Source organism: Stylophora pistillata, chromosome 7 (genome assembly GCF_964205215.1).
Source record: "Stylophora pistillata chromosome 7, jaStyPist1.2, whole genome shotgun sequence".
Classification (NCBI taxonomy): Eukaryota; Metazoa; Cnidaria; class Anthozoa; order Scleractinia; family Pocilloporidae; genus Stylophora; species Stylophora pistillata.
The window spans coordinates 15,202,316-15,227,315 of NC_142525.1; the positions used below are offsets into that span (position 1 = coordinate 15,202,316).

Consider the following 25,000-nt stretch of genomic DNA (forward strand, 5'->3'; position numbering starts at 1 on the left):
ATAGAGACAAAAAACAAACAATGTAGTTTACATAGCGTTCATTTACATTTTCATCACACTGTTTGAAATTCAATAGCATTCTGAGACAGCATTAGTATGAATAAGACAATCATTTATGCGCTTGTACAAAGAATTGAGCGTTTTTTATCATCAATATTCACACATCGAACTTCAATTGAAAAACACTTATTCCAAAATAATTTTGTTTTGAATTTCAGTTCACCTTTCAAAAACCTCTCTATTCAAACGCTTTAGCAGATAGGTCTGCATAAAGCGGTATCATTGCATACTTTTAGCCGCGGTCACAGTATCGATGTGACAGTGCAGAGCAGTATTTTCTTGTAATGAACAGCAAAAGGTGTATATGACATCTACGAAGGTACCTGTCAACAAGAAGTTCTTATAGAAATTGTTAAAATCTGTAAAACATTTTTGAAAAAAAAGAACCGCGGCCAATAAAAAGGGATTGTTCATCTCTTATCTACGTGTTTTATTTTCTGTTGTAGTTTCATTTGAATGTTCTACCCCGAGAGATGTGTTCAATTCCATCGTACCCACCAGATTTGTCACACTCTCATTTGTTGTCCACTCTTTGTCCACCATTCGCTCCGACAAAGGGCTAACGTTCGGAACGTCAGCTTTTGTAATCGTTACGGTGGCCAATTTACCACTTCAACTTTGTTGATATATCCAAATTATTTCGTTACTCCCACCGACGCAGCCCCAAACAGTTTCTTTCGAAACTATCAGCCTTTATCGTTGTCCACGCAGTTGTAAAGAGATAGTTACATCTGAACTGAAAGAACCCCATCGATGTCATTATGGCAAGTGTCACGTCTGTCACGAAAAGTTGCATCTGTTGAAACATCAATGCTTCATACAGCAGATCGATCCTAAAGACGATGGGAAAAAGAAAAAGAGTAAGAAGCAGCTCCTTAAACATCTAAAGATTAAACCTAGTGCCTCTGTCTACGTGGAACCCCCCGTATCTGTCTACGCCGACTTTGAAGCCATGCCGTCTCGACCAATAAGACCCTCGTTCCCATCATCTGGTATGTGCTCTCACCTCTCTCTCGGAGACTTTCTCTCGTTTTTACAGCTCTGAATGCACAGCCGAGTTCTTAGCGTTTCTCACTGACTTGGCCGTAAACGAATTTGGCGAGGAACGTAAAGTGATTTGCATTTTTCACAATTTGAAAGGGCACGATGGCGTCTTCTTGCAACATGAACTTCTCCGAGAAGACAGACGTATGGAAGACATGGTCTATGTGGTTATCAAGGTCCTTTCCTTTCGTGTGGGGTGTATCACGTTTAAAGATCCTTTTTGTTTCTTGCTCATGTCTCTGTCTGCGTTTACCTCCACCTTTGATATTTCTGGATTGAAAAAAAGGATTTTTTCCCCATCTCTTCAATACTCTTGAACATCAAGAGTGTGTGGGGTGTCTGCCTGACGTCACTTACTACGATTCCGAAGAGATGTCTGCTTCGAAGAAAAAGGAATTTGAAACGTGATAGGCGTCTCAAGAAGGAGTAGCGAAATAATTTGAGTATATCAACAAAGTTGAAATAGTAAATTGGCCACCGTTACGATTATAAAAGCTGACGTTTCGAGCGTTAGCCCTTCGTCGGAGCGAAAGATGAAGGGCTCCGACGAAGGGCTAACACTCGAATCGTCAGCTTTTATAATCATAACGGTGGCCAATTCACCATTTCAACTTTGTTTATATTCTCAAATTATCAAGAAGGAGTAGTGTTTCATCTCAAAGACGATTTAGTGGCGTACTTGAAATCGGACGTGGCCCTTCTCAAAGCCGGCTGTGAGAAATTTGTCACCGAATTTCGAGTGAACGGATTGCAGGTTTTGACCCTTATGAAAAATGTATCACGATTCCTTCTGCCTGCAGTCGTTATTAGCGAAAATGTCATCTATCTTCGAAGAGTGTAGCAGTAGAACCCCCTCGTGGATGAAATGGTGCCCAATCAATCATTTGAGAGTCGCCTTAGAATGGTTGCTTTGGAACGAACACCAACTGTCACACACTTCTTCTTCTACACCGCTTATTCAACACGTACGTAATGGGGGAGAACAGAGAATTGCAGCCACACCTTTTGCATTGCCTATCACGTAGATGGTTTGGATCGTACCAACCACACCGTCTAAGAATTTCATGAGTGTCTGTATCATGGGTGTCGTCAACGCTTTCCCGTTCGAACCCGATACTTCTTTGCCTCCCCCCGACCATGCCATTGAAGCCTTGTATCAGGCCACTCTGCAAAAGACCAAGTATCTAAGAGCTATGGGATATATCTAGGACTGGGGTCTAATGGCGGACGAACGCGTCTCCATTAGGCTCTCGATATGTTTTTGTTTACTGGCCGCTACACCCTGCTTTAAGTCATCTGCTACACTCGAAGAGCATACTAAAAACCTAGCCAAAGCAACTACACTCGCTAACGAACACCGGACACTCAAAGTGCAGCGTACACACAGGATTAAAACACCTTTGGTTAAATTCACCAAACATGGCCTAGTGGTGTTACAACTACCCGAACCTTCAAGTACCATTCGCTTTCCTAGCGCAGAAGTCATCCTACAAAGCGGAGATGTTCATCCACAGCCCGGATCAACGTTAAACCACCATCATAACGACGTATCGGAAAATACACGCCGTGTGATATATTCATCTTCTCAATTGATTCACTACGGCAAAAACACCAGCAATCCACCGATCGACCAAGATTTAAAATTCCATCTACAAAATCTCGGGATTTGGAACTCCTGCAATTATATTAGTAACCCTAGAACTCTTAGCATCAAGACAATTACTCATTCTAGACGCAATTCCAGAAAAAAAACCTCCCAAAGGCTAACTTCGGCAGGATCGAATGTTAGTAACTGTGTTGTTATTTCTCCTGGCAAACATGCTAATATACAGAGAGTATTTCCCGTGAGAATTACCGAACGTGTTCAAGCTTTTAAAAGACGTAAAGCCCCATCCGTACGTGTTATCAAGCTAACACCTTTGGCGGCCCCTGCCCTAAGCAACACGCACAGCAGCATCAGCAGTGGCGACAGCAACAACAACTCGATGGCTGGTAAGAAAGCGATGCTACCAAGCCTTTGCTTATTGAACGCTCGTTCCCTCTTTCCCAAGCTGGACGAATTAACAGCATTACTGGCAACGAAACCAGTCGACTTAGTCGCTATCACAGAGTCGTGGCTGCGTAGTGATATCGATGACAGCCTCTTGTCAATGAGTGCTTTCAATCTTTTCCGTAAAGATCGTGTAGCTGGCCGAGGTGGCGGAATCTGTGTTTATTTGAACAATGTGATACCTTGTAAGCGGCGTTTGGACTTAGAAAACCCGAATTTTGAATGCCTATGGCTTACTTTGCGTCCCAGACGCCTGCCAAGACCTCTATCTGGCATAGCTATTTGTGTTGTATATCATCCTTCAGGTCGACCTGCCGATAGTCACAAAGAACTGAATGACTATTTAATTAATACTACTGACCGTCTGCGTAACGAACACCCTGATTATGGTTTGGTCCTTCTTGGCGATTTCAACGATTTTGATTGCAGTAACTTGGTTACTCATCACAGTTTAAAGCAAGTCGTCCAACAACCTACCAGAGACTCTGCTATACTAGATCTTATACTAACGAACATGCATAATTTGTATAGCAGTCCAACTACTCATGCCTCGCTAGGCTCAAGTGATCCTAACATCGTACTCTGGCATCCAAACCAAGTGCACAGGCGATCCCCTGGGGTTAAATCCACTAAGCGCCTGATGCGGCACTACCCTCGATCTGGAATCGACGCCTTTGGAAGATGGGCTACCACACATGAATGGTTCATCGACCTTGGACCCAGCCCGTCTGTTGACGATCTAGCATCCTCGTTTACTATCCAACTAACCGACGCCATTGATCGGATCCTCCCCGCAAAGACCATCAAGCTGCATCGAACAGACAAGCCATGGATAACTCCTGAACTCAAGCTCATGATTAAAGACCGACAGAAAGTATTTCACAGCGGCAACATCCCAGCCTGGCGCTCTTTGAAATACAAAGTCCAGCAAGAAATAGCGAAGAGGAGAAATTCCTTTTACAAGAACAAAGTACAACACCTAAAGTAAGATGACTGCCGCAAGTGGTGGAACTTTATTAACCAAATGTCTGGCAGATCTGAAAAGCCATCCCTTTTTTCACTGGAGCGTGACGGGAAAATCATGAGCCAACAAGAACTTGTCAACAGTTTAAATCGATTTTACGTTTCAGTTAATGCGGACATACCGCCACTTGACAGTAATCTACTACAGCTTTCCTCCTCCTTGCTGAGGCAGAAGTCCCATTTGTGCAACCCCACGAAGTCTGCAAGAAGTTACTTGCCATAAAAGCCTCCAAGGCCCATGGTCCAGACAACGTACCCTGTCGCATTGTTAAAGAGTTTGATTACGAACTAGCTCAACCTATCACCACCATCTTTAACACATCACTCCGATCTGGCATTGTACCAGCAGCCTGGAAAGAATCTAATATAATACCCATCCCAAAAGTACAACCACCTATGGATGAAGGCGACACCAGACCTATTTCGTTGACTCCCTGTCTGTCCAAAGCTGTTGAGGACTTCGTAGTTACATGTTCATTTGACGATGTCAAGGATAAAATCGACCCAAATCAGTTTGGGTGCCTGAAGGGAACCTCAACAACGTATTGTTTACTGGACATGATTCACACCTGGCTTACGTACCTCGACTCACCCGGGCGACACCTCCGCCTTTACTTTCTAGACTTCTCTAAGGCTTTCGATCCAATCGGGTACAACGTACTGATAGAGAAGCTTCTGGGCTTAGGAGTTCGCATATTTTTAATACCGTGGCTAATAAGCTTCCTGACTAACCGTCGACAACGCGTTAAGTTACCTGGCTGCATCTCTGACTGGCTTCCAACAACAGCCAGCGTCCCCCAGGGAACAAAACTCGGTCCAATACTGTTCTTGGTGATGATAAATAACTTGAACATCTCTGATCCTGAATCCTACACTTGGAAGTTTATAGATGATGTATCGTTGTCTGAGGGGCTCGTAAGGAACAGCACCTCAACCATCCAAACAAGTCTCGATACTATCGCCTCTTGGAGCTCCAGTAACTGGATGAAACTCAACGCTAAAAAGTGTAAAGAAATGCGGATATGTTTTCTCTAGGAACCCACAGAACTTCATTTGAAGATCGGCGATCAACAATTAGAGCTTGTAACTTCACACTAAGTACTTGGCCTGGCGATTCAGAATAATTTAAAATGGAACAATCACATTGAAGCTACTGTCACCAAGGCTTCTAAACGCCTACACATACTCAGAGTACTCCGTCGAGGGGGTGTGGAGATGAATGATTTAACCACTATCTATATCTCCCTGATACGATCTGTTCTTGAATATTGCTGTGTAGTATGGTACCGCGCCCTCCCATCCTACCTCTCACAATAGCTAGAACGAGTACAGAAGCGTGCTCTCAAAATCATAGTACCTACTTTATCTTACCCAGAGGCTCTGTAATTCCTTAATTTAAGAACATTAGTTGAAAGACGTAGTGAACTCTGTGTTAAAACTCTTGAAAATATCTAAAGAGGAGAGCCACTTTTTAAACATCTCCCGAAAGAAAGAAAGCAGGTGCATCAATATAAATTGAGGAACGCTAGCAATTTTTCAGTGACTAAATGCAGGACCGAAAGACTGCACCGCAGCTTTTTCCCAAGGACTATTTTAGCCTTCAACAAATAATAGTTTCTTTTTATATATATTTGCACACCCACATAGTTAAATGTTAATTTTTAATTATTTGATTAATTATCTTGTATTTCTAAACCCATTGTAGCCTAGTCCCTATCCACGCATGTAATTTTATATATTCGTTAAATAATTGTAACCACATTGTAATTCAGATTTTCTGCGAAAGTGTGAGAAATAAACTTATCTACCTACCTACCTACATACCATTGTCGAAATGTGGGAATGTGAGAGGAAATCAAAGGTGAGTGCCTCACCCGAGATTCAAGCGTTTCTTTCTTCTCTTGACATGGTACTACCTCTCAATCCTCGGGATGCATTTTTTGGGAGACGTACCGGTGCTGCTTCGCTTTGTTACAAAGCGGCCGAACCCAAGGGGATGAAATACGTCACGCGAACGTCACTTCCGAATACCCTTGGGTGAACAAGTATGGTATGTACCCAGTCGGACATCCTACCATTCTCTTTGAACCCGAGGATCACGTTTCCTTTTAGTCGGACCTGTGTGGAGGAAGAGGGCGTGAAACCCATGTTGGAGAGAAACATGTGCTGATCTCACACGGAGAAGCAACGCATGTTGCGTGGTACGTGGTGTACTATAGAAATCTTGAAAGCCCTTAATGTGGGATATCGCGTCTTACGCATTCACGAAGTCTATTAATTTCCCGAGGATCAGAGGGTCACAGGCCTGTTTGCCTCTTATGTCAACACCCGGTTGAAAATCAAGCAGGAAAGTGGTGGGTTTCCAGCATGGACTCGGGATGAGGAGGATCAACTCATATGCTTCATAAGAGATCTGAGTGCGTGGAAAAGTACCAAGAACCCGAGGGGATTGAGCTAGACCCTACGCTCATTGCTAAGAATCCTGGACGAAAGATGACGCCGAAACTCATGTTGAATTCGTTCTGGGGAAAGTTTGAGGAACGCATGAACAGGAGTAAAGTCACTCAACTCACCGAAGCTCACGAGTTTTTTGCGCTCGTCAATAATCCGCTCGTCGAAATCTCTGCCTTACGCATCTTGAATACCGATCTCTTGGAAGTATCCTACAAGAGAATCTCGGAAGATACAGACAAGGATACCAAGACCAAAACCTTCATTGCCGCCTTCATGACCTGTCAAGCCCGATTGAAACTTTACTAGTATTTAGAACAACTGAACCACCGTGCCTTCTACTACGATACGGATTCCGTGATCTACACCTGGAAGCCTTTTCAAACCAAAATCCCTTTGAGTGATTATCTGGGGGATATTAAGAACGAATTGGACGAAGGAGATTTCATCCCCACATTTGTGTCGGGGGGTGCTAAAAGTTATGGTTACGTGACTAAAAAGGGTAAGACGGTCTGCAAAGTACGTGGGCCTTCTCTCAACGTCCGCAGTGCTCCTCAACTGAATTACGAGGTCATAAAGCACAATATCTTGGAAGAAATCCTAGATCCTTTGGACGAGAGACGCGAAACCCTCATTGTGAACTCCACACACTTTGTGAGAGATCCCGTCCAGAAACACATACGCACCAAAAAACAGACTTGGAAGTACGGACTCGTCTTCGACAAACGCGTATTGGATCAAGGGACCTTTAAGTCGTACCCTTACGGTTACGAACGTTTTGAATTCAATGAACAAGACCTGATGAACATAGAATCACTTTTATTTTAAAAAAAATAGCAACATGCGTTTTTTAAATGTAATAAAAAATATCTGCTTACATGATTCAATGTGGATCTGGTCTGAGAGTAGCCTTAGTTGCACAAACCATAGTTGTGTTCTCTTTCTCTACCAGAATCGCTGATTCATAATCTTTGAATCCCCTGCGTTATACATTCTATCCATTTAGGTAGATAATGTTTTCGTAATTTCATCTTTCTTTCATTGTCTCGTAGTGAAATGTATTGGATCTGTCTGGGTTCATAGTAATAACTGCCTTTTAAGATGGGGTGATAATAAATCTGCCCCATCAGGTCGGTCGTCTGATCTCCCATGAGGACGGGTGCACAGAGAGACGAGTACAAGTAGAGCGTGCGAGCAAAAGATTCGTTCTTGCTTGTGCCTCTTTTGATGTTGGCGAAAGTATAGACGATCTCGCTGAGGTAGAACTTTTTCACATCTGTTCCAGAGGATTGAATCGAGTTTATGTCATATATATTGTTCACATTTTGAGTCGTACGTGATCTCGAAACAGTCCAGAAGCAACCAATTTCGTAAGTGTTCAGATTCGACCCGGGACTATCAACTATCGATGTGTCCAACACACCACCACCGTAATAGGAAACGTCAGTTGACGTTGTCCATTCCATCAATTCACACAAATCAATACGAAGGCAGAAATAAATGTTACTTCTGATGTCTGAATTGGAGATGGACGAACTGACGTCCTCGGTGGTCACCGTGAACGTTTCACTCTCGTCGTCGGCATATGACCTCGAACTGCGCTTTCTCACCGTTTGCAAACGCAGTGGCTCAGGCGTTTCCCAAGTCGAAGACCTATTTAGTTCGTTCGATGTCGAACAAAGCTTTCAAGAGATCGTGAGCCGTGTCGATGCGTCTTTGTTTAAACCCTCCATAGGTCACTTTGTAAAGGAGGAAAAGATGTACAGACTATGTGGAGAGACCCCACTCTTGTACGTGCATCGTTTGTTGTTGATGAAAGTCCACGAAATCTCGCTGAGATAGAATTTAATCATGTCATCTCCACCTGGGTTCCCAGTAAATCTCGGCATTTGGTATCTATCCATACAGTTACTGGTATTTAGGTTCTTCGTAACGGTCCATGTGCTACTGAGTTTCTTCGATTCATGATGAGATTCAGTCCGATTGGTTGAAAGTCGGGTGGGTATTTCAGATTCCCAGCGCTAAATATAATTGACTTCGTCCTTCGCTATCTCATCTATTCACACAAATCATACTTGAGCGAGAAATCAACGCAATTTCTTATGTCTGAATTTGAGATGGAAGAACTGACGTCTTCGGCCGTCACGGTGAACGTTTCGCCCTCGTCGTCGGCAATTACAAGCAAGCAAATTTACACAACCCGCTTATAGCATTAGCTAGTCTTGGCGGGTATTAGTAATAAATAAGTAAATATTACACATTGCAAGCTAAAGAAGTTTGATTACCACAATAAACTAAAGAGATTTTACAATAAACTAAAGAGATTTCATTACTACAATAATATGGGGGTTATAAGCCATGCATTAGTTTACAACATTAAAAGCTAAAAGATACGTACAGTTGTCATACAAGTTAAATACAATAAAATTACTAGTGAGTTAAAACAAGACATAATAATCAAATACAGGCAGAGCAGACTGGAAAGTAGAGAGGAGAGAATTGTGATACACAGATGTGAGCGAAGTACTACAGTTATAATATTCGATAATCACTGGTATTGAATTTCAATATTAATGAATGGGCGTCAACATAATAGTCCTCAATCTCAAGTATAGCCTGTCAAAAGCAACTTATGAATTCTCCTTTTAAATTCTCTTTTCGCGAGCTTACGCAAGTCAGGGTTTAGACAGTTCCAGAACCTCGTACCAAACGCAGAGAAAGACTTAAATTTCACATGGCAATCTAGATTTCTGTACATAAATAAAATTTGCAATGACCTGGAATTGTGCACTTTCGCCATTGGCCAACTTAGTATTCCACAAATTCCCCAAATCAATTATGCATTTTTCTCATTCGACGTCGAACAAAGCTTTCAAGAGATCGTGAGCCGTGTCGATGCGTCTTTGTTTAATCTCTCCATAGGTCACAGTGTATTCCTCACGTGCTACAGTTGCCTGCGATTCTGACCTTAGTTCAACTCGCGACCAGTAGTAATTTATCCTATGTAAGACCTTTCAGGCAATTCGCCAAGAGAGACTCATGCGGTAATGAGATACTGCCCAAACCTACCTCCCACGAGCCGTTCAAATCAATACATGAGGGTAAGCGAGTCTTCCACGAACTATGACTGCTGTCAGGAAATATTTCTTGTTTTCGTCATTGCTAGGTAGGATCAAGTAAAAGTCGGTCACGTTTGGAAATCGCAAGTCTTCTTTCGACGCATCCGCATGAGTAAATGAATACAAGTACGTTACAAAAGGGCCAAAGAGTTTCATCATCGTGATGCTGCAGTTGTGTCAACAAAGACTTCACGCGAGTAAATGAACACGTCTCGATTACAACTTCAACTTTATTTTGCCTGGTATGATTCGCTTTACAATCTTTTCAGTCCAACTCTTCTTTCCCGGAAACCTATTGATTCCAGCTTCCATCGTACGATCTGCTACTAATTTTTCGACATGAGACTACGACCACTGGAATCGATCAACAGGCTCTCCGATGATTAAACACTACTTGGAGACTTGAACTGCAACATCCTAGAGCCCGACAAAGAGCCAAAATTAGGAAGGCATCTACTAAACCTGTGCGACGTTTACAATTTGAAATGTCTGATTGACACACCAACCAGAATTACAGCCAACTCCGAAACTCTAATTGATGTGATTTTGACATCAAAAAGAAAGAAATTCTTACGTGCGGGTGCCTTTAATCCAGATATAAACGATCATCATTTGGTGTACGCAATAACAAGAGCCGCGTATCCCAAACGGGCCCCCAAGATTACTATCAGAAGGAATTTCAAGAGTTTCGATGCGGAAAGATACAACGAAGACCTTGCCTTTATACCTTTCCATGTTGCAAACGCCTCTGATGATGTATACTGGGCATGGGAAAAACTTCTAACGTACTTGACGATCATGCTCCCCTAGTACGGAGGAAAACTGCTAAACCTAAGCCACCCTACTTTAATTCTGAAGTGATGGCTGCTATTCGACGTAGGAATAAATTCAGACGAACATATTACACTAACAAGGAACCAAGCGATTGGGAAAAATATCGTCAACAAAGAAATCGTGTCGTAAACCTGAGAAGAAGGGCCATTAAGAAATACTTTGCCAAGTAGTGCAGTGCATCTACCGGAAATCCTTCGGAATTCTGTAGCGTCTTTAAACCATTCTTGTTCTCCAGGAAAAGTCAGATGTCTGAGTCTATTCAGTTAGTGGAAAGCGAAAACATCATCATCCAAGACCAAAATCAGATTGCAGATATCCTTAATGATCATTTTTTTAGTATAAGCGCACTGGCCTCGCCTGATCCGAAAAATCACCCCAGTATTTCCACTATCGTGAACAACGTTTCTTCTACTGTTGTCTTTAACTTCACCTCAGTAACCGAATCCACGATAGCAGTCTTGTTAAAGTCACTTAACATCAGAAAAGCTACCGGGTGTGATTTAATACCTCAAAGGGCTTTGAAAGAAGGTTATCCCAGTCTCAGCCACCCGATCTGTTCTCTGATCAACCAACTGATTATGAGAAAGGAGATACCCAGCACCTGGAAACATGGGGAAGTTTTACCGTCCTTCAAAAGTGGTGATGCAATGGACAAAACAAACTATCGACCAGTCACTATTCTGCCTGTAATTAGCGAAGTGTTTGAAAAAAGTTTATGTCCTCAGTTAACCTCTTACTTTGAAACTATCTTCCCAGCCACCCTAACTGCCTACCGAAAGAACCACAGCTGCTGTACTACCTTGCTGAGACTGACTGAAGACTGGAAAACTGAACTAGATTCAAACAACACTGATGGACCGACATTAATTGACCTCAGCAAAGCCTTTGATCGCCTCCCTCACAATCTACTACTTGAAAAGCTTGCAGCGTACGGTGTCAGCCTAGAAAGCCTAGAGCTACTTGCAAACTATCTAAAAAACAAAACACAATGTGTTGGGCTAAATGTCATTCGTTCATGCACCGAAAAGATAATGTCAGGTGTTCCACAAGGGTCTGTATTAGGCCCGCAGCCATTCAACATTTTTATAAACGACTTGTTCTACAACATTAAAAAAGCCAAACTATCCGCTTATGCAGACGACAAACAACTTTACTGTAGTAACGCAAACGCGAGAATTGTACAGAGGATCCTAAATTCTGAACTAGCTGTAGTTTCAGGCTGGATCAAGGACAACGGCTTACTTCTAAATGCTAAGAACTGTGAATCCTTGGTCTTCACAAAATCAAACCTCCAACGTAACCAAGCAAAGAAAGACAAAATCAGCTTCATGATCGATGGAACATCTATACAACCCTCTACCACCTGCAAACTCCTGGGCGTGCTTATAGATGACCGACTGAATTTCAACAATCACGTAGATTCACTATGCAAGAAGATTAGCCAGCAAATTGCAATCATATGCCGGTTTAGAAAACTTCTTAGCTTTCAAACCAAGCTTACACTATATGAGGCTTACATTCCTCCTCACCTTACCTATTGTTCCACAGTGTGGATGCACTGTGGAAAAACAACATTGGCTAAACTTGAAAAACTCAACGAGCGTGCTTTAAGATCTGTCCTTAACAACAGCACTAGTACCAATAGTACTCTACTTGAAACAGTAAATATGCCCACATTGCACAACAGAAGAGTCCAGGATATGTGCATTCTTATTTATAAAGTTATTCACGGGAAAACATCAAATCCACTTCGTACTCTGCTGACGCTTAGAAACAACTCACACAACCAACGTGGCGAACTGATTCTTGTACAAACTAGAGTCAACACTACTAAGCATGGGATAAATACTTTTAGGTACTTTGGTCTAAAAATCTGGAACTCTTTAAATAATGACTTAAGAACTTCACGAACACTAAAAGAGTTTGTAACACGCATCAGGAAAATTACTTTTGACGTATGTAATTGTACCCTTTGTAGCTCTTAGACTTAATGTAATCTTTACTCTGGATGTAGTTTTAGTAGCCTATCTTTTCAGTAGCATGTATATAGTTATATTAGTGTATTTAATAATGTTATTAATTACTTGATTAATTAATTAATTAATTTGTTAACCTTATATTTACTTATTATCTCTGAATTTTTATTGTAAACTTTTTTAGTATTATATTTCATTTATTTCATACTCGATTCATTAGCTATCTAAGCTAGGTGCCTGACAAGCTCCATAAATTTTGAGTATAAATAAATCTACATCTTCATGAGATTTCGCCCTGGAATAGTCAATGACGCGCTGCCTGGCTAACTTGTCGGCACGATTGATTTCTGGATATCCTCGTCTCAGTCGTTTGGCTAGTTTGGTGCCGGGACCTATGTGCTGGTATCCAGGCCAATGAAACTCGATGCCTACCTTAGAAATCCATTTTTGAATGTCAACACTACCACCCCTCTGTCTTCTCTTCTTATCGGTTCTTGCCTTTACCCTTGCCTTTAAACTGCCTTTGCCTTTGTTCGAATTAGGGGTTTCGCCATCTTCAAACACTTGATAGAGATCGTAGCCTCTCCTTTCCCAAGGCTACCAGTTCCCAAATGTCTTGTGTTGTTCTACCTTGCTTTGTTTTCGCGGTTTCTTTGTGCGGTGCCTCTGTGAGCTGACGTTCCTTCTGAATTCTTCTCTTGCGTCTTTGCACTCTTCTTTGTAGACTTTTACGAACCATCTCTTTATCTCTTATCAGTTACGCGTACTCTTGGAATGTCGTGTGACGGTGAGACGACCGTTGTCTTTATATGTAGCGGTGATGGTGTTCGTAGTGGTGATCCTGGCAGTGCGTCGACCCGCGGTAGCGTTTCGTTGATCGTTGAACAAAATCTGTAACCGTCTCTGTTGACCGTCGTTATTTCCGTTGTCGTCATCATCGCGTTCCTCTTCCTTTTTTGGGTGCTTTCCCACCGGGTGCAGGTCTAGGTGTGGTGCGATTGGGTGTTAAGGAGGTGCTCACCCCCGAAGGACCCGCTTGCACTATCGTAAAGGGTGGAGACGAGACAGGGATGGGAGAAGGACCTACGCCTAGGCCTAGCGGTAAAGTCGTGGTCGTGGTCGTCGTTCCAAACATGTTCTGCAATGTGTTATCAGGTTAGAAACTGACATCGTCGTTTACCAGTTGAAATTCGAGATGTTGACGGGATTGTCCAAAATGGGGTCTAAATTCTGTACCAGCGAAGACACCCTTCGTGTCGTAACAAGTGACTCACGAGTCGTGTGTTGTCGCTGCTCGCAGGATGTACACCTAGGACCAAAAGGTCTCTCGGTACATCGATAATATTTTTCCATGACAGGACAGCAACTTTTGTTGGCATACATTTGTATCAGTAGCGTACGTAAGGTGAGTTTGTCTCTGGGGTTTTTTAATACTACGATGTATTGAGCATTCCTAGAAATGGTCTTGGCGTATTTGCCTTTGTTTGTAATATATTAAATATATTAATCAGTAGTTTCACTAGCAACCTTTGTGGCTTCCTTTGGTGTTGACGTTTGTATAGTATTAAATATATTAATCAGTAGTTTCACTAGCAACCTTTGTGGCTTCCTTTGGTGTTGATGTTTATATAGTATTAAATATATTAATCAGTAGTTTCACTAGCAACCTTTGTGGCTTCCTTTGGTGTTGATGTATGGGATCCCATGAAAATGGGTTCCCACTCCACTGATGAGTAATCTCGTGATCAGTGGATAAAAAAAGGAAAAAGGCGTATGCAAGGGGGTGGGGACGAGTGTGTAAAATGAACAGAAAAGTTAGGTGTTCAAATTGAGGGAGCGACTTCTGTAACAACAGCACGCTCCTAAACTCAATTTAGAATTGTAAAAAAATATATATGTTATATATTATTAAAATAAAAAATTAAATCAAAATAAAATAAAGTGAAGTGATAATATTATCTAAGAGTAACTATTAGCAAGAGGGGGAAGCATTTAGGGTTTAGGGTTAAATTGCTAATGTTATATTAGAGCATTGGTTAAAGCTAGGGTTAGAATTATATTAGGGTTAGGGTTACTGTTAGTTAGGGATTAGGGTTAGTGTTAGTTGGGGTTAGATTAGGTTAGGGTTAGGGTTGGGTTACTGTTTGAGGGTTTGAGTGAGGTAATGGTTAGTAATAGGTAAGGGTTTTGTTAGGGTTTGTGGTATGGGGTCTCTGTTTTTGATTGTAGGAATTGAAAAGGGGTTATTGATAGGATAGGAAAAAAGGATTATTTATAAAAGGAAAGTATTCTCCTTTTGTAATTATTTTTATGGACAGGTGGCTGCAGGAAAGGGAAGGATAAAGGTAGAAGAGGAGCAGTCTTTATTCGTATTATGATCGTGGTACTTGGTTGAGGGTATGTGATGAAAATCTGTGTTAGGCGTTTTAAATTATAGATGACATATAAAGAGAGAATGGTAGTGTTCACACTTTTCCTGTGAGTTTTTGGTGAGGGGTTATGTTAAAATGTTTTGGAGTGTTTGGCGCCGGGTAAGGGTCAGGGTTTATATTTGTTTTTAGAGGGGGAATAAAAAGAATAAAGGTAAGTAATATGGAACTTCGTGTAATAAGAAGGATCTGTAAAGAGCTCTTAAAATGCATATGTTGACAGAAGACTTTTATATATTATAGTATAAGGAGTTCGATTGAGGAGTGGTGAAAGAAGATGTGAAGTGTCTATGAAAGTTGTTAAAAGATGGAGAGAAATGGAAATCAACCGGCCGGGTGAGGAGAGAAGGATGCATCGGCACCAAGGCTCCTAATGGTTGTGAATCGTCATAGGCAAAGCACAACCGAGCGAGGATGTTTCTAACCTGGTACCAGGTCAATGCCCGACATCCTCGTGCCGAGTCCTTGTTGAAGAAAGCGAGAAAAACTACACAATTATAGTGAGAAATAAGAAAGTCATTGGAACCTATTCCGAAGCAAAAAAAAAAAAAATTGAGATAATAAAGAGGGAAGTACTTACGTATACTAAATAAAGAAAATTTCAGATATAATAGAAGAGGAAACTTATGGAAACAAATTAAAAAACTATTTTCGGAGATAGTACGGAGGAGAATGTTTATGCAGAGAAATAAAGAATGCGGTGCTAATACCGAAGAGAATACTCATGTAAATTAAAAGAAAAATAAATAAATAAAAAAAATTTTTGAATTGAAAAAAGAGTTGAAAAACAAAAACAAAAAATTTTAAGTGTACGTACACTGAACGGAAGTGTCACGAAAAGGGAATTAGAATTAAGAGGGGAGGTGTGTGTTAATATTTATATGAAGAAAATAAAGATAGATACCTTAATATCCAAAGAAAAAAAATTATTTATAACGAAAAAAGATTTTCGCTGCCGGCTCCGTGTCGCAAATTGGCGGAGTTGAAAGATCTAAATCTGGGATGGTCACGTCAGAATAGCGTGAACGTATTGCGTGAGTCTTATGACGTATAGGCAGCGCGCGATTGCTCTTGGGAAATTGATGAAGAGTGTTTAATCGTTCTTCTTCGTGAAAGAGATTTTGACCCGCGAGATGTGAAGAAAATGAATTATGTCTTGAGATAAAGGAGGTGACTACGTGTGTTAGCAGAAGTAATGAAATGGAAACGTCAATGTAAGGTTATCGGACGTTGTTGGAAGAGGGCGAGGACCCACCGTTGAGATCTTTCGTTCTAACCTGGCTGTGGAAAGTGATTAACACTCTGCTAACAGGAAAAAGTGTTTAAAAATTGAGAATATTATCTCTTTATTTACGACAAGGAAAATGCCAGCTTTTAGCAACAAGCTTATTTTATGCAAATCGTATCAATGATTCAAAGTACTACGCTAAACTGAAAAAATTTCGTTTAGCAAAATCTTCAGCACTCAAAAGTTAGCAATGACGCTAAAACAAGAACCAAACAAAAAAAAAACAAATAAAATTAAAAAAAATAACTAAAACCCGGAAACAAATTACTTAGAAATGATAGCAAAGAGCTGTCAGGCGGATTGTTCATCTCAGTTTTGCGGAAGCTCTGTAGTCGATCGCCGGGGAAATTCATGGCGTTTACATAAAGTTTCAAACTACATGTTTTGTAGCCTGGCGATATTGTTAATAAAGAAAATTAGATAAACACTCAACGCCTATGTTTTGACCAGCAAGCTTTTCTTATGTTATGGTTACAATACTCCTTTCGTTTTCATTGGGACAAAGTGATTTCTGTTATTCAAAGACTTGTCTTACTCATAGAACAACGTAACTAATCGATCCTGTATGGCAAGTGGCGATATTGTCGTGAACCAAAAAGTTATTTATAACATAACCAAAGAAAAGCGCGCGCTCTGATTGGTCAATTCAGCGTCCCCCATTTGCCCATGGGTGTACGCTGCTGACGTGAGCAAATGCAAAGACAATTTTTCCGCGCGCGCTTGTATTTTCTGCTCACGTAAGATTTGTTAAATAAAAGGGAAGTATAGGTAGACGTTACCAGCTTGAATTAAGTCCTTGGATTGTTGTTTTTGTAATGAAAGCAATTAAACATTCAAGGCTAAAACATTGACTTGTATGTTGCTATAAATATCTCATTGGGAGCTCTCCTTCGAGCTCTCCTTCGTCGGTGCCACGTGCTATGACTATACAAAAATCTGTTAACTTACTTTGAATATGGAATGTAAATATCTACACTTAGCTCCACAACCCTTTAGCCCGCCAAAATTGCTGAAGTTAAGTACATCTAGCTTTCATCTTGAGGCTGAAAAGCAGATAGCTATAAATACCACCCATTGGTCCCCCATTGCAGACTTAATATGTATTAAAATACCATTAGCTGCAGCGTCCTCTTTGTGCATTTAACATACATAAAAAATTAATTACCATGACTTAACATTGTTTCAGTTGATGGAGTTTTAAAAAAAAAGGCTTCACAGCATGAAGCGAAAGTTTCCCGCGGGTCTACCGGTCTAAATTACCACCATGGTTTTCAGAGACAGGTGTGTGAAGGAAATACCTCAACAACTGTTTGTTTATGTTCAGACTTAAAATACCCTGTATTGTGCTCAGAAGACCTGTGGTATTCTTCCTAGCGGAGGCCAAAAGAATACAAGCTGAATTTCAGTAAATATTTACCAGCTCTATAAAAGTCTACTATGTCGGAGTAACCTTTCTTTGATAAGCACTCCGTGCAGAGTTCTGTCCCATTTATTTTCAAACAATAAGTTTGTTTGTTCTCATTTCAACAATCCCGTGATGTAATTCAGTGACCTGTGGCTCTAGCCCTCTTGATCAGTAGGTAGTCTGCTCATTGTGGATCTAAAACGTATTTCCATGTACTATTCAATAAATTTATCAAACAATAAACAGAATCTAAAACTATTGAAGGAATGAACATCCGTTTTCAAAAAAGGTAATCGTATGCATATAATGAAAACTTGTCGATAATATATTACCTGTATTGACTTAGCGTGTGTTTGACTAGCTAACCTTATGAACAACTCGAATGAATATAAGATCAAGGTCTGGATTGGCCACCGCTGTCATTATTTAGAGTCTGGAAGGGGGAAAGGGACTTGGAAAAATTTGTTTATGTCATAACAAAATTCACCTGATCCCTCCCCTCTCAGGTTCTACGATATTTTAATGATCCCCCTTCATTAGCAGTTAATTTCATCCATACTCTGTTGGCGACGACTGATTCCCCCTCCGTTGCCCTTGAAAACTATATAACTAACCCACCCCTGCGATCAATAACGACTGGTCTCTTACTCCTTGTCGACGAATTGTTCAAAACCCTCTGTTTGAACGCGAAACTAAGCAAACAATGTCTCCCTTGTAAAATATTTTTTTAACCTATTTGGTAGCATACAGGAACTAAACTAATCAAGCCTCGCTTTCGACCTCGTACCGAGCTAACCACGTGATCTGCCATATTTGCATTCCGGGAAAACGCACGTGTCTTCTTGGTTGAATTTCGTGTCTAAAACTTTGGAACTCAAGGCCAATCCAAGAGCAAAGTTTGCCAATTTGACAGAAGAAACTTCCAAAGTAACGTTTTGGGCCATATTTAGAGGCCTTGAAAGTGCAATTTTAGCGCTGTTCCAGTGGGTGACTTCGCTTTGTTTTCGCCATGTTGGAAGAAGAATTTAAGGTACATTCCAGTGAAGTTTTCTTAGCTTATATAAAGCGATGACTTATGTCATTGTGAAATAATAAATCCCTGATTTTTCGCTTTCATTGTACAGAGGCCGACGAAGGGCTAACGCTTCGACAAAGGGCTAACGCTCGAAACGTCAGCTTTTATAATCCAAATAATAGTGTTGAATATCAAACAGAAAGAGACTAAAAAAATCTGTCAGAAGATTTCTAATTCATTTTATTCCTAAATCCTTGCTAATGTTAAGATTTCTCCAGTGGATCAATCTAATAAATGTATTAAATAAAAGAAACTATATAAATGAACCTACCACTTATCTTAAGAATTACAAAGAGCGCATTTACTGCAAGTATTTGAGGAAATTCGTTTAGCAAGGTCTATTTTCCTGATCACTCTTGTAAATCCATCTATAGTTATAAGTTCCATTATTTTACTGTCTATCTTTGACCAGAGTACCGTTCCCAAGTATCTGATTGAGTGTTTTCCAAAACCTTTGGTGTTAACTCTAGGAATTTTGAATTCATTATTTCTTAAATTGGACATATTACTATTGATGGAAACAACCTAAGAATGTAATCTAGGTATAAGCCATTTTTAACTTTGAACATTAACACTGCAATGTATTGCAGCCTATTATTATGTAAAGTGGGTAGTTTAGCCCTTTCTAAAAGTTCAGGATAGGATGAAATGCTGTCGCAATAAATGGCCGTAAGGGCCCTTTCGTGTACTCTCTCCAATTTTCCGGAGTCACTTGCCTCACAAAAGTTCCATACGATGCTGCAATACGTTTAATACGTATGCATGGCCTTTTTTTTCATTTATTCTAAATCTTTTATAAAACAGAGGGGTGCCATTAACGTGCTGTCCAATAACGCTTGCAAAACAAGTTCGTACAAAGCTAGACATCTTTACCTCCTCTCTTCTAGGAGAACAATACTTTCGTCTCTCCTTTTTCTTCGAATTCTCATACGTATTTTGACGTATAAAGCTCAGCATTTTGCCTCGAAGCGTCTACACTTCTGGTAGTCTCTTCTCCAGATTGAACAGAGCATTTTAGAACTTCCCATGTTTCTCCAAACTACTGACAGAAAATGTAATCGAAACAGTGAGTCGTTATGTTTTTAACATAACGCTGAAACAAACCGCAGGTTGCTAGAAGCTCTCATTGGGAATGACAAAACGAGATAATTAAAAGAGGAAACCAATTTATATTTAAAATCCATTGTCATTGGTGTACACAGGTCATCATGATCAGTTTCTATGGCTACATGTCCTGCTAGCATCAAACACCATTAATAAATATTAATGAATATAATTGAAGAGCAGCTGCCATAGCTACATGTCTAGATGTCGAAGATATTTTTCATTTTAAAAATACATGCATACATACATACTTTATTTAAGGTATCAAAGAAATAAACAACACAAATTGATACCCTTAAACATCCTTTTAAGAGGTTAAACCTTTGTAGATAAACTTCTAAAGAAATAAAATTTAAAAATGTATGCTGATAATAAAATCTAAGATGGATAAAAACCTAAGAAATATGCATGTATAATTTAAGAGCTGTTTTGAAACATGTTAAGTTACCTATCTCAACGACATTGGCGGGCAGGTCATTCCATTCACGAATGATTTTAATAACAAAAGAGTATTTACAACAATTAAAGTTTGCCAAAAAATAATTCGATGTTACGAGTGTTCTGATTGGGTGAAACGGCATGCTTTGTTTTTTTAATCAGTTCTGATTTTTTCACATCAAAATGATTTTTTTCTGCAAAAATACGTGCACTACATGAAAGACATAATTGTTATCACAGTACAAGCAAATGTAATTTCAGGGCGTGATAGGTTTCACAAATATGGCGAAGGAAACAAATATGTTCCTCAACTTATCGAACGCCTTGATTTAAGAACGTGTGGTTCATGAACGGCAGGAAACACTGAACTTGATGTACAATAACAATCGGTGTTTTGAAGACAATGTTTATTTTTGTAGCGATGTTGTTGAAGTGGAGCATTTTTGCTCGTTGTACTGGAAATGCTTTAACTCAGTCGATATTACCCAATTATGTATTTCTCGCTCAATTTAGCATGTTCATCAAAGCGTTAGACAGCAAACAGTTGATAAGAACAGGCGTTAACTTCATGGATAATGTTTACCGAAGGTGCTCTCGACCGATGTATTGGTCGAGAGTCGGTTGATACTCGACTGATATGTCGATCGGCACTCGCTCGACACTAAGTCGATAGTTGGTCGAAATATCGGTCGAGATAAGTGTTTTAAAATGCCATTTATGGTTTTACATGGTATACTTACTTTCAGAATAACAAAGAATCCGAAATTCCTGTAAGTGCCTTGGCTCAGATGGAGACATGCGGAAAAGATTTTCCAATTAACAGTGGTTTGTTTTGCTTAATAAATTGTTGACAATGATTGTTAAAGTGACCTTTTTCATTTTGTTTTTTAATTTATCTTTTGTCCTGGTGAACGAAATTCACATGGCTTTTTTTCTTGCCATTAGGTAGGATTTTTTTGATCCACGCATTTAGAGTGGATGAGAGGACCTTCGAGGGAAGGTGGCAAACCGCCCACCATTTCACAGTCATGAAGCGGAATAGGTTCATCAGTGCGGGTGGCATGAGAAAATGTTATGCAGCAGAAATTTTCGGATTTCCGGAAGAATTCTTAAATCGAGCCTCCGATGAATGGGTTCTGAAAGACTATCTGGAGAATGTGAATGGTGATCGGTATGATCTGTGTAGAAAGGTAAGTGTTTAAAAGCTTTCAAAACATATTTGCTTTGATGGCTAGTTTTTTCTCAGCTATTAATCGATTAATTCTGCGGTTTAAGAAAAAAAGCCATGAAATAGTGACCCTTCGAAGCTGGTTTCTGCTTGGCTTCGATTTCGCTGATAAATCACCCAAGCTCTAGTATCTGTGTTTGACTTTTTAGTCATTTATATTTGTAAGGCCAAAAATAGAGTATTTTGAGATTAATTGAAAGAAATTCTCCAGATCAGATCGAGTAACCTTGCAATGAACAGAGTTGTTCGTTAAAGAGAATAGAAAGGTTATCGCCTCCCAGTTAGTTCAATCGATAGAGCGCTGGACTGTTGTGCGGGAGGTCGAGGGTTCGAGCCCCGGCCGGACCAACACTCACGGTCTTAAAACAAGTGAGAAGAATATGCTACCTTTCTACATCAAGAAATGGTTAGGTACTCTAGTCTTCTCGGATAGGGACGAATAAATGGAGGTCCCTTCTCCTGCTGGGTTAGGGGTAGGAGACGTTAATTTCCCACGCACGAGATTACTGTGTGATGGATGTCCTCCCCTGGGGTGGTTGCTGGTTGGGAATTGGCCATGAAAAGCCCCCATGGGGAGTGGTCAGTTATCATATGTATGTATGTATGTATGTATGTGTTGTTCTTTACTGCTCGTAAAACCCAGTATTTTCCTTCTCAATTTAGGACGTTCAGACCCAGGCCGTTGCCCAGACGTTGGGGGAAATATTTTCCAAGAAAGTCAAAGGCATCGAAGGCTTTGGTGCATTTCCCCGGTATATATTTAAAGGCCGGCTTCTTTTCTTACATCTTTCTTTCTAGTAAAGTTTTTTTAGAATGTTAGCGGGCTTTTTATGTCTGTGCCTAGGTCCCAAAAGGCGAATATGACAGCATATATAATTGATACTTATTAAAGAAAAATGTTTTCGCTGCAGTCCTTAATGGACGCATAATTCGCAATGAACGTCGACTGGTGCGCATTTTGCCCTGTTTAACGTTTGGAAAGTTTTTAATTTCTCTATCTTAATTTCCTTTTCTTTATGTTCATTCTCGTTAGGATACTACCATCCTTCCTGGTGCAGCAAGTAGGCCCTCCAAATTATTTCACTATTGAGCCAAAGATTGACTCAAGTTCCTATGTAAAGCATATAAACAACGATGGGCTGCCAGAACCACCTAGTCTGAGAAGTCAGTTGGGCCAAAAATGCTTGGCTTTCTCCCACTGGTCCTTGAAGTTCACAGGGGGTAGATTCCTAGTTTGCGACGTACAAGGTTAGGAAAATAAAACTTTTTTGACTGGTTCATGTAGTAGATCTTGACCATAAGCCATAAAATGTATTGCTATCAATAAATAAAAAATCACATCGATTCGATTATTTTTAAATCTTAATTCCATCCGAGAGAAAAGTTAGCGCATAAACGAGTAATCCTCACGCTATTTTACCTTTTTGTAGGGTCTGAGGATGCCCTTACAGACATCCAAATAGCATCGGTGGACAAGGAGCGTGAGTAAGTTCGCGAAATTTATTTTGAAAATTACGAGAAGGGAATTTTATCACAATTGGTAGTAATGTCGCAATCTGATTGGCCAATCTGCCGCTGTAGATAAGACTAAGGACAACGTGGTACACAATTTCCGGTGCAAAGTCATGGCTATCACTATTTAAGAGGTTTAAGTGTTTTCTTCCTTGAAAAAGGTAATTGTGACAATCTGGCAGTTTAAATTTTTATCCGAAAAAGAAGTTTGTCTGTGTGTTATATTTAATGTTTGTTAAAATCGTGTGTCATAGGCTGTTTGGCGCTGGAAACCTTGGAGAGGGAGTTTTTACGCAGTTCAAACGTTCACACGAGTGCAACCCTTATTGCACTCTTCTTGGTCTCGAAAGGTAGAAAACTGTATTCTTTAATTGTTTCATTATTTGGTCAGGGTTTGTTTTCTGTAAACTACCGATTTACTGAAATATTTCCATCATAAAGCACCATCCAAAAACGAGGAAATGCTTTTAGTGCTTGTACCTGAGGTACTTAAGGAATGAGTTGTGTCACGAGATTATAAACTGGTTGTGGGAAAAGCATTCTACCAGCCAATTGCTTTAAAGAATGCTCATTCTCGACACAATGATATGTTTTTTTTGAGAGAGGTGTTCCCTCAAGGTAGGTAATCAATTCAAAATCGATAACGATATAAACATAACAGTAATATGAAGATTAAAATCAAGAATACGGTCAATGATAATGATGATAAAAACAATGACAAAAAATAACGATGATATCACTAGTGTTAATAAAGATTATTATCATTACAATAAGTAGTATTATTTTCAGTATAAGAAAGTATCCATTATTAGAATCTATCTTTGTTATTTCCCTGCTTAGATTCAAAATCGCTTCAAAACAAGGGAGTGGGGACGAATATGGAAAATGTGGCCGTTTTAGAAAAAAGGAGGTAAAGTTACTTATTTTTCTTTTAAAGGCATGCAACCAAACAAGGACCTTACATAAAAATAGAGTTTTCTAAGACATTATACTGAGGGGTCCTTTCGGTACCTATGTTTACATTTGCGACCGGAGTAGTTCCCATTCCAATCCTCTATGAAACAAAACATGAGAGAAATGCAAGGTTACAAGAAAATTAAAGAAAGGAAGAAAATAGGAGAAAGAAAGAAAGAGAGGATCGAGGCAACAAGACAGTGTCTGAAAAATGTGTTGTGAAAGTTGTCATTCAAGAGGTGCAACAAAATGGTAAAAAATCAGGCAAGGTGTCTATCAGTGGAAATGAAAAATAAGAAAGATGGTTTGATAACGTTAAAGAGCGTTGGTGTCCTTTGAGACTGCAAAGAATTCAAGAAAGACAGCGGTCTAACAGCCGAAATGAAAAAGAGAATGAGAGAAACATAAACACTACCTAGATGTGAAAAGGTATATCCAGTTTTATTCACAGTATGTTGCATTTTTTTGCAGAAACTAGCTTGAAAGGTTGAATTTCATGATGTGCTGTTACCATGGACTAAGACTTACGGCTCAATTAGTAATTTACTATTACAATTGCTGTTATTCATGGATCATCTAGTGTGCCTTTAAGGCAACTATTTAAGGCTGTAAGGTACTTCTGTACTTGTAATGTTTAGTGATTTTAAAGTAAATTGGCTTACTTTAATAAACATGATGGCTCTGGTTTATGTAGTCCAATGGTCTCAGAATTCGGTTATTATCATGCAGTGAATGTAGTTACTCCTTGCAATGGAACTATGATTGATCAAATCTGCAATAATATTATGAAATCACAAATAACTAAATTATTAAGGAAAGTGGTAAGAAGAAATAGTAAGAACAAAGAAGTAGCACACGGGGCGTAGCTGATCATGACTGTGTCACTGATGTTCTCAACGCATTTTGTCATTTTCTGGGATCCATTACTGTACAGACTTACGGCAACATGGAATCCATTTAATCCATGTAAAAACAAATCGAAACATTGTTAATGGTGACGTCGTCTATGC

General features: G+C 39.9%; 2 protein-coding genes and 1 long non-coding RNA gene across 5 annotated transcripts in view; 2 read left to right on the forward strand and 1 right to left on the reverse strand.

Annotated features, from left to right (window-relative positions):
- Positions 1 to 25,000, reverse strand: part of LOC111332589 (uncharacterized) — a 279,730-nt gene that overhangs the window by 9,228 nt on the left and 245,502 nt on the right. The window lies entirely within an intron of this gene.
- Positions 12,891 to 15,429, forward strand: LOC148726797 (uncharacterized). Its single transcript, XR_015989795.1, has 2 exons — positions 12,891 to 14,954; positions 15,230 to 15,429. It is a non-coding gene; the product is annotated as an uncharacterized LOC148726797 (long non-coding RNA).
- LOC111343248 (alpha-protein kinase 2) lies at positions 20,492 to 24,674 on the forward strand. Of its 2 annotated transcripts, XM_022950409.2 has the most exons (9): positions 20,492 to 20,670; positions 21,043 to 21,121; positions 21,242 to 21,486; positions 22,188 to 22,276; positions 22,558 to 22,772; positions 22,955 to 23,009; positions 23,291 to 23,386; positions 23,877 to 23,946; positions 24,462 to 24,674. In XM_022950409.2, exons 2-9 carry the CDS (start codon positions 21,085 to 21,087, stop codon positions 24,471 to 24,473), a joined length of 819 nt encoding a protein of 272 aa, XP_022806144.2. In that variant the 5' UTR covers positions 20,492 to 20,670; positions 21,043 to 21,084; the 3' UTR covers positions 24,474 to 24,674. The 2 variants fall into 2 exon arrangements, with proteins under 2 accessions (XP_022806144.2, XP_088584017.1); XM_088727891.1 differs by having other exon boundaries at positions 20,492 to 21,121; positions 21,246 to 21,486.

Excerpts from the sequence above, each read along its gene's own strand:
- LOC111343248 (XM_022950409.2), top strand. The coding sequence starts at position 21,085 with ATGGAGACATGCGGAAAAGATTTTCCAATTAACAGTG. Across the intron at positions 21,487-22,187 it reads GGTATGATCTGTGTAGAAAG|GACGTTCAGACCCAGGCCGT; the intron begins GTAAGTGTTTAA and ends TTCTCAATTTAG. Across the intron at positions 23,387-23,876 it reads ACTCTTCTTGGTCTCGAAAG|ATTCAAAATCGCTTCAAAAC; the intron begins GTAGAAAACTGT and ends TTCCCTGCTTAG.